The 12,649-nt window shown below is 45.0% G+C and overlaps 1 protein-coding gene across 1 annotated transcript in view; it reads left to right on the top strand.

Annotated features, from left to right (window-relative positions):
- Window positions 1-11,957, top strand: part of CPS1 (carbamoyl-phosphate synthase 1) — a 109,406-nt gene extending 97,449 nt beyond the window's left edge. Inside the window, exons 35-39 of the mRNA XM_074594545.1 lie at window positions 1,431-1,529; window positions 6,847-6,906; window positions 7,860-7,972; window positions 8,503-8,632; window positions 9,902-11,957. Of these exons, the coding sequence (XP_074450646.1) occupies window positions 1,431-1,529; window positions 6,847-6,906; window positions 7,860-7,972; window positions 8,503-8,632; window positions 9,902-10,000 (501 nt within the window). The 3' untranslated portion in view covers window positions 10,001-11,957. The remainder of the gene's footprint in view (window positions 1-1,430; window positions 1,530-6,846; window positions 6,907-7,859; window positions 7,973-8,502; window positions 8,633-9,901) is intronic.
- The last annotated feature ends 692 nt before the right edge of the window (window positions 11,958-12,649 follow it).

The raw sequence follows: 12,649 nt of genomic DNA, 5'->3' as shown, positions 1-12,649 counted from the left end.
CACACATGGCTTGATTTGGGCTTGAATTTGTCACATCTATCTGGAAGTGACAAATTCCAGTATTTAGCTGGAAGTGGTGGTTCCCACAATAGTAGAAGACACAGTGGTGGGGATCCCTTTGAGCATCGGGGCTGTTTTGACCATGCCATAGGGCTAAACCTCTCCTGGCAGGCTGGAAACCCCTGGTGCAAGCTTACAAGGCAGCAGCTGTCCACCGCCCATGGAAACCCCTCAGCTGGATACACTGTGGAACACACTGAACACTCAAGGATGAGTTTTTAGAGAAAAGCTGAGATATACTAGTTGTCATGATTTTTTTTTTTTATCCCTGCCCTTGTGGGATTTTTGTTTGGTTGGTTGTTCTTTTTTTACTGCAGAAGATCTGGAAAATCATCATTTGTTCTTCTTCTTACGTGAAATGCTGTTTTCTGCTCACCATGGTAACAGTGAGACCATGAGTGTGAGGGCTCGCTCTGTGAGGGGAAGGGCCGTAGAGGAAAAGGGGAGAGCAATTCTCAATCCTCCCCTTCATGGCATCTGTATACGTGTGTACATTTGTTATCTCAAAGAGGAAAAACTGTGGCAGTTTCTGCTTCTGGCTGTTTTTCAGCAAGTGTGGAGTTGGCCAGAAAAAGTGAGGGTTTTGGGGTTTTTTTTTCTCTTTTAACTTTCACAAAAGCACATGCATTCTTCCTCTTGTCATCGGAATTCCAAATTTTGGTAAGAAACACGGTTTAGTTCTTTCAGAAGATCATTACCGTATGACAGCAGCCAAGCTCCACAGGCAGTTTTGAATGATGGAGAACTGCTAAATGATTTTTATTGATTTCTTTATCAAGTTTTTGTATATATAAAACAAATTATTATGAATTGGCATGATTGCTTGTTGTTTTCCTAAGAATGTTTTACTTGAATTTCGTACATCTGTGGACTTTTAATAGAAATGCACCTTTACCATGGTTTATAATCCCAAGAATCGCCAGAAGTGCATGACAGCACCAGTGTTGTCTCACCCAAGTTTGCAGCGTGCGCACAGAGAAACCTGCCTGCGCGCAGAACCCTCCCTGGTATTTAGCATTAGATAATTTTAAAGAATTTGCAGTGCACTCACAAACATTGGAGCAGAGGCTGTATACAGCATTTCCATAACTCAGCAGAATCAATTCTTATTACTCTTTGGTGTGCTGTTTGAAACTAAAGCGTTGCTTATTCCTTCGTTATTGCTTCATTAAAATTATGAGATTTGTCTGCAGTGATCTTCTGATTCATTTCCCCCCCCGCCTGCAGACTCCATGCAAAAGCAGTCTGATTCTGCATGAAGAAGTCAAAAGAGCCTATTTAAAATGTCATTCATGTTTCTTTTTAAAGCAGTGGTTTTGGGTTCGTTTTCATTTTTCCCCTCATGCAACCTTCTTGATGCCTTTCCCCAGGTCGCATGCTTCGGGGAGGATGTGTACTCTGCCTTCCAGAAGGCTATGCTTGCCACGGGGTTTACGTTTCCTAAAGAAGGAATTTTGATTGGAATCCAGGTGAGTCCTAAAAATCAAAGCTGAGAAAGGACTGACACAGAGGAACTCGTTAACTGTTGCCATGTTTTCATTCATGTGCCTTTATGGTTTAAATGTGTTTCTGTCCGATGCAGCTTGAAGTGCAGTAAGACAGTGGGGAACAAACACCACGGAGAGATCTTTACCGCATTCCCTGGGGCTGGCCTGGGTTTTTTCCCCTCTGGCTCCTGATAGTTTCTACTGGGAGCTGCAGAAGTTTGCTGGGGTCCAAACCCCAGGGATTGCTGCAAGCAGAGGCATGGGATCAGAGAGTTAGAAGCCACCTTCCTGTGGGGAACAAAGCTCGTAGACGATGAGATCAGAGAGACGTCCCACTTATTGCTCAGAGCCCCTCCTTGCTCCCTCCGAAGTGGGAGCCCTAGGGATGCTACTTTCCAATCCTGACATATAAAGTCCCTTCGCTTGTACACTGACTCTTGCCCTTTTGAAACCGGTTCCCCTCCACTCCCCCCAAAAGAGTGAGACGGTTTCGGTACTGCAAAGCGGGACCTGCTAAGCTTTCCCCATAGAGGCATATGTTTCATTCCAGGCAGAGCTGTATCATCATCCAACAGTGTAGAAAACATGATGATCTTAAGGTGTTGTGGGGTAATTATTGGTGTAACGCTCTTAGGCCTCCACCAGGTATGGCACTGTCGTGTTCCTCTCCTCATCCGAGTCACGATGGGAATATACTTGAGTGCAATGGGGTGAGGGATTAAAGGACAACAGTCTTCACCCTGCAGCCTGCTGGCATGGCTGCCTAGAGGCATGGCTGCCATTACTCCTTTCCCTGTTTGATGATGGTGCACAGCCAGTATTGTTGCCTACCATGCAGCTCCTATCAGCTAGGAGGAAGTAGCTCAGAAAGGAAGAACCAATGCTAGTAATGTTTCCGGTTTCTGTATCTTGCCAGAGCGCTCTCCTATTGGGGACTGCCTCTCAGACACATGTTCTGCAGGTCCAGTGATTCCAGACCAGAGCTGGGACTTTAGGGTTTCATCTCTTGCTGTCAGCATCCCTCAAAGTTGCTATATGTGACAGAAAGTTTAAATGGTGTCATTATGGGAATGTCCTCCAGTGCAATGGTTTCTGCAAACAGCCTTTACGTGAGGGAGCTCCCGGTGGGTTGGCCTTAGGAACCATTCGCAGTTCTGTATCAGTAGGGAGGATGTGCGTTTCAGGACGAAAAGGTAGCTAGGCAGAAAAACAAAGAGCTGTTTCTTTATCTCAGGACAGTTACCAACTGCAGGAGCTGCTGAAGTCAGATACACTTGTAAACTTTGAGATGTGTGTATGTTCCTCAAAAAAAAAATCAGACATTTCAACTGCAACTAGAACATTCTTGAGCCCCATAAAGACAACTGATTGCCTCGTGCTTTTCCTGTTGTGCTTGTAATAAACGTATGCCCTACATGATTGCATAAAGCCCATAAAACAAAAAAAAAATAGAATAAATGAATTTTCCTGTCGAACAGCTAGGGTGTGAAAGATGTGTTGGGCAGTCTGTGCCAGCAGAGGATGTGAAGGAAGTGTGTGAAAAGTGGCCAGAAAGGAACATGACTTCTGCTGCCACAGATTACTGCTTAGTCCTTAAATATACACATATATACACACATCTATGGGTTAAAGCTGTTGCTCTTAGTTAGCTCAAATTCGCAGAAAAGTCCTTGCTTGCTACCTAGATAAAGTTCAAAAGTTCAGTATGGAACTTTGGGCAGGTGGTACTGTATGTCTACTGTGTATCTAATCATTGCACGTTTTAAAACAGCATTTTAAAAAGGGGAAAAGAAAAGTCAGGAGAAGAAAAGAGGAGGGAGCCCAGAGTTTAAAATTTAAGTCTATTTTCCCGGTAGCAACTAAAAGGGAACTGGCAGCAAAGAGTAATTTTAGCTGTAGAAAGCGTTTATGTAGGTTCTGTGTCAGTATCTGTTAAACTGAGCCAAATGTTCTTTGTAAAAAGGTCTTATGAAAAAAAAGGAAAAAAAAAAAAAAGACAAAACAACCCCAAAAGTTCACCCCTTCAACCCCCCTCCAAACTTTTAAGTAACAAGATTCCGTCCATTTTAATGAGTGGTTTACAGTTCATCTTCTTGCAAAAGAGACTTGAGAACAATGGATCAATCGCTTGAAGGTCTCTCTTCATCTTAGCATATTTCCTATATAATGAGGCTCCAAAACAAGGAGTGTAAAGTTAACGCTGAGAACCACGTGCTGCTCCCTCGCCACGCTGGAGTTTGTCGCCCACCTGCTCTCCAGGGGTCTGTTTGGGAGCAGAGGGGAGGTGGGGCCTGGTGAGACCGGGCGGTGCGGGGCCGCCCTGGGGCTGGCGCCTGGGCCTGGAGCGGCCTCCCCGGGCGCCGCGGGCCGAGGAGGGGGGAGCCCTCGCTGCGGGCCGGGGCGGGAGCGGGCTCTCACCACCGGCAGCATCGGTCTCCTTTTAATCACACGCATGAGGTCATCTGCCTCAAACTGGCAACGCTGTCAGGGTGTCCTCAGCGGGGAGATACAGGCTCAGAAGGACAGATAACCAGGTTGCCGCTCTCCCCATAATGTTTAAATGTCGTTGCTGTGAGGGGGTGACGAGGTGGAGGTCCCTCCCTGGGTGGAGGCCCCTGGCTTTTAACCTTCAGGATGGTTTCTGCGAGCTGTTCTGGTGCACTCGGGGCTGGCTCTCGCACAGGTACACCAGCCCACGTGGTTGTCTCTCAGGAAGGTGCTGTGTTTTGTCTGCAGTGGATGGTGAACTCAAAATATACCCCGCTTTCAAAGGCTTCATTGCTGCGTGACTAGCGGCTCACTCTGATTTTTAGACTGGACTTTTGGCTCTTGCAGAGAGAGAAATAAGAAGCCAAATGGTTGTGAGTTCTGCTTCCCTCTAAAGTATCTAGGCGCAACATATTTAGTTTATTTGGTACACTGCATCTTTATGCCATTGCTAATAATTATGTTGGGGTGAGAGGAGGCTGCCTTCTTGAAGGTGGAAGTCAAATAGATGTAGTTAACAATAGTAGAGAGGGAGATCTTAGTTTCCTTGCAAATGTTTCACTCTGGATTAGTTTGCAAATCAGGAGTCAAATGGCTGTGCTGCAGTCTGCCGTCCAAACAGGTTCCAGTATGCCCAGGTAATGAACCCAGCGCTGCTGAGGGGCTTCCACCTTGGTGTACTTAGAGGTCGCTGTTCCAGTGGCAAACCTACTGGGGCCACCCAGAAGTGTTGCGAGCAAAGTAATCCTCCTCAAGGTCAAAGAGACGAGCACTCCTTGCCACCTGCGGGACCGCATGAGGCAGGCTGGCAGCCAGCCGGGACTGCAGGCTCCCTGGGTCGTCCTTCAGCTGTGAGCACGCCGACATTGCACAGGTCGAGGGTCCCCAGGGTTTTGAAGGCCTGATGCTCCCAGGGTAAACAGAGTACAGCTCCCTTGTTAGACAAATGAGTCTCTGCCAGTTTATGCAAGCTGATAATCTGACCTCTTTTCTTGTCACAATTTGGGGAAATCTATGATGCTGAAACCCTGAGCCTGCCACTAAATAATTTATATTTTAAGCAAGAGGAGTTGAAAAGCTCATTTTATTTTCTTTCCTGATTGGGCTATTCAGTGATATCTCTGGGATGGAGTGCATCTGTCTTACATCTGTGCTGGTGACCACGAGATGCGGAAAGCATTGATGGAGTATTTTATTTTTAAATCCCAGCACTCCAAGTCTGTTTTTCAAGGTAACCTTCTGCCTTGGTTCCTTAGATACCAGATTTTTTGCATGCTCCACAGTGGATTTGGGTACAAAACTCAAGATTATCACAGGAGATGATGGGGCTTCGTTTTGAGCTGGTTTTAGTAAGAGCTAGTCTAGCTGTACTGAATTAACTGAGGACGTAGCCCCTTACAAATAGTAAGGCGTGCTAGCAAACATGAGAGAGAGGTTATAGGAAACAGAACTTTTCCAATAAAGGAAAAAAAGTACAATTCTCCTACAATAAATATCTTCCACTAAATAAATCTGCTTGTACTTTTCACCTTTAGTAACTAATGGTTTCTTACACAGGTTCTTTCAGCCAGCTTGTAAATCTGAGGCTGCTCCGATGCAAGCTGACAGCTGTAATTTCTTTTCATGGAGAGGCTGTTTTATGTGTCACAAGTGTTCAGTACATGTTTGATAGAAGTTTATAATACTGTTGTGAAAGCCAGTCCCCCTGACCAGAAGGCAGAACCGTTCTCTCAGACTGGGAAGCTGCCAACGCTGTCACATTGTATATTTATGTTTTCCAGTTAGCATACAGAACGAGATGGCTTTCAGAATGAGGTTCTTTCTGAGTGCTGGGGAAAAATCCTGTTGACTCCTTTTCCTCAGAGGAAGTTGTTCACCCTTCAGAATATTGCGCGCTCACTCATAAAGGTTAAGCTATCAGTAGCTTCAGCAGCAACAAGGGAGCCTGCAATAATCTTACTTGCAAATGGCCAGAGCAGGCTAAGGTTAAAAGCAAGGTTTGGCCTGCCTCGGTGGTGAGAAGGGCATGTGTTGCATCTGGTCTTTGCATTGCTGTACTTTCAACATCCCAAAGAAAATTATGCTGGTATCAAATTTTTACTCAGCTGTTACTCTAAAGTGGCTTGTTCAAGTGCAGATGTCTACAGGAGGTCATATTATCTTCTTTTAAATCATGTTGGATCTGGGTATACATTATGAGAGAGTCTTTCAAAGGTGCCCTAAGTACCTGGGCATTCAGGGAATAGGGTGTCCCAGTCTCCTGAGTGGTTTTGTGCTTTCCATTTCCATATGCCCGTGCGAGTTAGAAATGAACACATACGTGGGCTCTTGTTCATGTGAATTTGCAAACAGAGCATCCAAAGGCAGCCCAAAGCCTGTCCGTATGTGTTATCTGCCAGAAGAGAAGGCCAAATGTTTGAGCAATGATTGAAAAAAAAAAAAATAAAAAAAATATTTAATTAAGAGCAGAGGAGACTCTAGTTGGTGTATTTGAGAAGGCAATTGCCCAGATATTTAATACGCAGTAGTAAGTCTTCTGTAGTTGCAGTCAGACTTAGTATAAGAACACTTACCCCAGTGTTGTAACAAAACATGTCTTAGCTGGGAGGGACTTAGGCTTCAGGAGCCAAACAGTTTTCTTGGAATGGCACTGTGCAGGCACATCCAGGCATTTCTGCACGCACACACACGCTCTTGGCACAGGAAGGTTTATTTGCCTCAGCACAGTCTGGAGAGGCTTCATGTTGCCCAATAAAATCACGATTTCTAAATCCTAGCTTTGATGCTGTATCTAATAAATTTCCTTTTTCAGAAGTCCTTCCGCCCCAGATTCCTGAGCATAGCAGAACTGCTGCATGAGGAAGGCTTTAAGGTAGGTGTTTTCAGTTATTTAAAGCTAGAGAGTTTTCAAAATCTGAAACATACTTGGCCTGCTACAGGAATGGAGAACGTTGGAGTTTATTTGGAGGTGGAGAAAAAAGGACATTTTCAAAGTACATCAGGGATTTTTAGCTGAGTGATCCATAAACTCAGTAGGTATCACCCAACTGAAAGTTTTCCTGATTGTTTAATTGAACATATGGGACTGTCGTGAGGGGAAGGACAGCCCTGGCTCCGCTATCAGCGTGCAGCCGGGATGTCACATTATAAACTCCTCGGAGTTCTCCAAGTAGCAAAAACGCCAGCAGGATGCCATGTACGACAGGAGGGGAGGAAGGGGAAGCCGTTTCTATGGAGAAGGTCTTTACACTGCTTCATCTTCAGTGATATTCACGAGCTGCAGACACATGAAATTTGTGGTGTTTACATCCCTCCTGTAGCTTTTCTGCATTATTGTGCATCCGTATCCCTACTGAAAGGTAACTAACAATGCAGGCACAGAAGACTGGTGAGAGCTTTTTAGTATTAAGTATTTAAGTACTATTTTCCTCAGTGGCATTTTGAAAGGCATCTGCCTTTCAAAACCTAGCGCTAGGCAAAAAAAAAAAGGCAACTCCCCCCCCCCCCAAAAAAAAGAATTATTGAACTAATGAAAGTCAGAGGGATTTAGGTTTTCCTAAGCCACTTAACTGCTTCTGGATGTGTTACTACCATTCGTTGACTGTCATCCGTAGCAAATCACAGATAACAGAAAGCTGGGAAAGTCATGCTGCTCTCTGTGTTTCTCTGTGTGGAGAGATACCCTCCTGGTGAAAAGTGCCCTCCAAAATCAGCTGTGACAACCACACTGTGTGTTGGGCCAGACCCATGTGAATGAATTTAAAAGTTTTGGTATTGTGGAGCGTCCAGTAAGTAACCTTTTTGGGTTTTTTTGTTCCTTAACAGCTTTATGCCACAGAAGCAACCTCAGACTGGCTCAATGCTAACGGTATCCCAGCAAATCCCGTGGCATGGCCATCCCAGGAAAACCATAGCCCGAGCCTCCCCCTGGTCAGGAGGTAAGAGCAGTACTTACCCTGTCAGGTTTGTGTTGGCAGCCAGGGCAAGTTGCTGGCCCTGTTGAGATCAATGATAGTCATTTAATGGGACTTCGGATTCAATCAAAGTTTTGTTTTACCTGATTCTGTCTGGAATTGCCACAGCAGGGAGGTTTCAGCTTAATTAATGAACATCTCATTGAACAGACCTATTTAATATGGCTTGGATGTATTGCTCCATGTTACGTTTTCACGCAAGGATACGTGGGATCTGAGTGTTTAGCCTTTAATGACAGTCAGTCATGCCTTTAACAGTGCGGAGCTGTATGAAGGCCGAGTATTGCTTTGCATCATTGAATAGAACAGAAATGAAGCCCAAATTCCTGAGTTGCAGCTTAGTGCCTTAGCCCCTCAACTATCCTTTCTTGGGATGTACGACTAACCTCAGATGAAACTTTTCAGTGTTGTTTACCTGCACGCCTGTGCTATTCATCATAGATTTTCATTAAGCAAGACACACTGTGATACTGTCTTGGGCATTGTCTCTTCAGGCTGGTGAAGGATGGAAAAATAGATCTGGTGATTAACCTGCCTAACAGCAGCACCAAGTTTGTCCATGATAATTATGTGATCCGGAGGATGGCTATTGACAGCGGGATTGCTCTGCTCACTAATTTCCAGGTACTTCCCATGTTGTTCTTTCTCCTCTTAGTCATAAAAGCCTTCGGAGCTTTCAAGCACTTGTGACCTTAGATTCCAGTCTGTTTGGACCCTCATTATCTCTGACAAATAACTATGTGCCTGAAAATCATGGCAACACAATTGTTTGAATGTATTTTCTTTTTACTACTGTACAAAATAACATTGCTCAGAGTAAAACAACAACAAAAAAGAAAATCTTGAGTCCTGTACTGCAGCTGAAGTTGTTGCTGTATTATTTTCACTTCAGAGCAAACTTCTTGCACAGGATTGCCTGTAACGTGTTTAAATTGTGCATGGGAAGAGATTTTTAGTGGGATGTTTTTCCAGTATGGTCCTTAAACCTCACAGCAGGAAGTAGCTGGGCTTTCTTGAATGATCCTTGGGGCAATCCAGTTCCAACGTGCCATCCAAGTGGAATTGCTGCCTGTCCTGTTGTAGTCCCTGACTGCCAGTCATTGTGTGTCTGTAGCTCCTGACAAAGCACTTTCCCATACTGACAGGGGAAGAGATATTTGGTAATGCAAAGTGGGACTCCTGCTGCCAGCAGTACCTTGACTTCCTTTGCAAGGGGCTTTAACTGTCACAAAAGAGCCTCATCTCCCTCTCGTTAAGCACAGCAGCCAAATGCCTGTTGATTTTGGTGGGCGCTGACATGGAACCTGGTGACTTGAACCGGGGTCCAGCTGTGCAGAATCTTCTGCTGTGATTGGAGTGAGTGGAGAGCAGAGAGAATGCCAAGCTGCAGGTTCAGAGACAGGATAATGCCAAACATGATTAGCAGGAATGGGAAATTGAAGACACATCCTTTGCCTACTAGCAAAACACACACTGACAACCAGAACAGGGGTTCCCATCCGAAATTTATTACCACACCCGCTTGATGCATTTCATTGAACCCTTTTGATAGCAGAGTTTTAATCTCTGATTTTGAGAGAGGAAAACACCACCATGTCCTCTTAAAGGCTTGGGTAAAATCCATCTCTTATGGGACAGAGCTGTCTTGCCAAAGAAGCCCGGCACCTCTGTGTCTCTCCAGATGGACAGGTAGGCTCCAGAGGGCTGAGAGGGCTGGAGCCAACACCCATGCACAGTCACCTTCAAACTTGTGTTGATTTGGATGGACTCAAGGACTGGACCTGCAAAGGGTAGTTTCGGGGTGACAGTGTCGAAGCGCGGAGCCTGCTCTCTTACTCAGCCTTATGCAGAAGGCTTTGCAATGCTCAGTCCTCCTCTGCTTTATATTGACAGGTGACAAAGCTTTTTGCTGAAGCCATCAAATACTCTGGGAAATTGGACTCCAGGAGTCTCTTCCACTACACACAATTTGACAATGGAAACACTGCGTAGAAGAATTATCTCCAACCTGCAGTCTTACTGCTTCTGGCATCACAAAAGAGAGGGCATATCTGATCATCCACCTAACCATTTTTCTATGTATTTTATAGCATCTGCACTGATTGTTTTTCCAAATCACACAAACTAATTCCTAGCCAATACTTTTGATGGCTCATTGGAAAGCTGTCCTCTTCCCCCGCCTCTCCATTTCCACATGGGATCAGATATTAGTTACTTACTAGATGGGTAGATCCAGACACCACCATAGCAGAGGAAATGAATGAGATACAAGTGATCCTACCTGGGGGTTGTTCCTTCTTTTCATAACCCAACCTGTTCCTCCTTAGAAACACCTTCCTTGGGTCCATAATCCCAGCTATTCTCATGCTGGACTACTAGATCCTGCCCCAAACTCCCATAGAAAGACATGTAGCTTTCTCTTTCCATTGCTGATTGTTGAGGATTTTACGACTTGATGTAACAATTAAACATCCTCCTGCTTGACCCACCCAGTGGTACCATGGATGCCTGCCACGGTGATGAGTGTGACAGGAGCTCTTTAAAGACAGATGAACATGAATTCCCCACGATTCCCTGCAACAGCTGACAGGCATGATGCAGCTACTTTTTGTTTGGTTTTTAACCCTAGGCAAGAATCATAATCTTCAGCCAGTAGAGTTGGTGGGAGAGGAAGTCTGTATGTGTGTGTCCTGGAATTGCTTCCAAGTTCTGGTCAGTCCTTCGGGCTATTACCATTTTTTAAATTCTGGTTCAACATTCTGAATTCAGGCGGCTGTCCCTGTATCATAAAGGCTGTCTCTCAGCTTTGTGTCTGGCTTCAAAAGTGGAGAACTCCCTGAAGACTCCTGTGTGTTGCTATCCAATGTTTTGTGCCGTGCTTGTGGGCATTAAAATTGAACCCTTTCAAAATGAGGTGGAAGTGTTGCAGTGCTTTACCCTCCCCCCCCAATTAAGTGACCTCTTCGCTTTTGCTCCAGCTTTCTCTGCTGCTTTTTCAACTCTTGCAACACCTGCAAATGCTGTCCACTGTGCCACACGGTGCATGTTATCACTTGCTGTCTGCATGGCAAAAGACGTCAGCAGCTCTATGGCCAATGGCCCTGCATCCAGCGGGGTCTACAGTGCCGGCCTCTAACGGTTTATCAGCTGAGAAACAGCATGTGTTTGTCTTTCTTCCCCCATGTTGCAGCATGTACACACCACACCCTGGGTTCAGGAAGATTCAAAGTTGGACAATTTCTCTGATACTGGCGAGAATAAACTAAACTGGGGGATTTTCCTCCAGCCACACTCTGCCTGAGGTGATGGACCCAGGGCACTGCCAGCTTGTAGCTACCCACGTCTTATGTATCCCCCAATAGCCGCAGGCTCTGCCAAGAAATACTCCTGCCAGCTAGTGCTAGATACATGGTGGTGCAGCTGGGTACCACCCAGCAGTGCTTTTTCTGAAGCTTTTAACACTGAAAGTAGTGCACTCTGGGCTGTCTTGAGACGAGCAAGCCTAGGCTGCTGCTTGCATTTGCTCTCGAGTTGCTGCAAAGGAGCTTCAAGTGGAGAGAGAGAATAAGGGCAGATGGATAGCCTGGGGGTTTTAAAATTAATGCTAAAACATTTCAGGAAGGATATAAAATTTGATGAGAGTTGTTACTGAAAAGTGCAAAGGAGTGGGCAGAGGCTGTGATGTCTTTGGGTACCATGGGACTCTCTGAACAATTGGTTCAAAGTGCCAAGACCAAATTTTGAACTAAGTGTGGACTTTTATTTCTGATCTTGTTGACATCCCAAGGGCTCCTGTCATGGGCATTTCTTCAGTACTGACTTTTGTGATTAATACAACTATGCCTGCTGTGCATAGGAAGAGTTTTGCACTTCTAGCAATAGCAATATTATTGAAAAACAACAACAACAACAACAAAAAACCAAAAAAACACCCAGCCAAAACTCCAGAAGAGCCTGAAGCCATCAAGTGTTCACCCATTCATTTGTGAAATGGCTGACTAATGGTGGTTAATGAAGCAACACTCTAAATGCATCCTGCACCTTTTTTTTTTCAGTGGCAAAAATCCCATTAACAACTGGTGTCATCTCACATCCTCCCACCCTGCTTTTACCTCTAGTAGTGAACAAAGCGACATCTTAAAACATCTGCATTCTCTTGTTCTTCCTCTTCTATTTTTGTACTTCTCTTGTGAGCTGAAAATGAAATAAAGGCCCTGGATTGTGACAGCTACTCCTCCTTAAATTGTGCATGGCCTGGATTCTGCCATTCTTTTTTTTAAGTTTTTTACTTTATTTTTATTTAAAGCTCTGATGAACACTTAGGAAACCATCATTCTTACGTTTGACAGCGAGTGCATCATTTAATGTGGAGCTGCTGTGTGCCTCAGAGGTGAGGAGGTGGTGGGAAAAGAGCAGCAGGACACAAAGCGAGTGCTCTTTCTTTTCGGCTGCACAAGAGAAAGGAGAAGGCCTGAGCCCCCAGGAGGGATGTGGGAAATGTAATTGAAGAGCCAGGCGACAGAGCAGTGGGCTAAGAAACATCAAAGAGATGGGAACTTTAAAGAAGGGACTACCAGTTTTGGAGAACAGGAAGACTTTTACTGCTTTTAATTCAGCTTAACCAGTGCTCCTGCCAGTTAG

The sequence above is a fragment of the Larus michahellis genome, chromosome 7 (assembly GCF_964199755.1).
Source record: "Larus michahellis chromosome 7, bLarMic1.1, whole genome shotgun sequence".
NCBI lineage: Eukaryota > Metazoa > Chordata > Aves > Charadriiformes > Laridae > Larus > Larus michahellis.
This window is presented reverse-complemented; position numbering and strand designations above follow the sequence as displayed.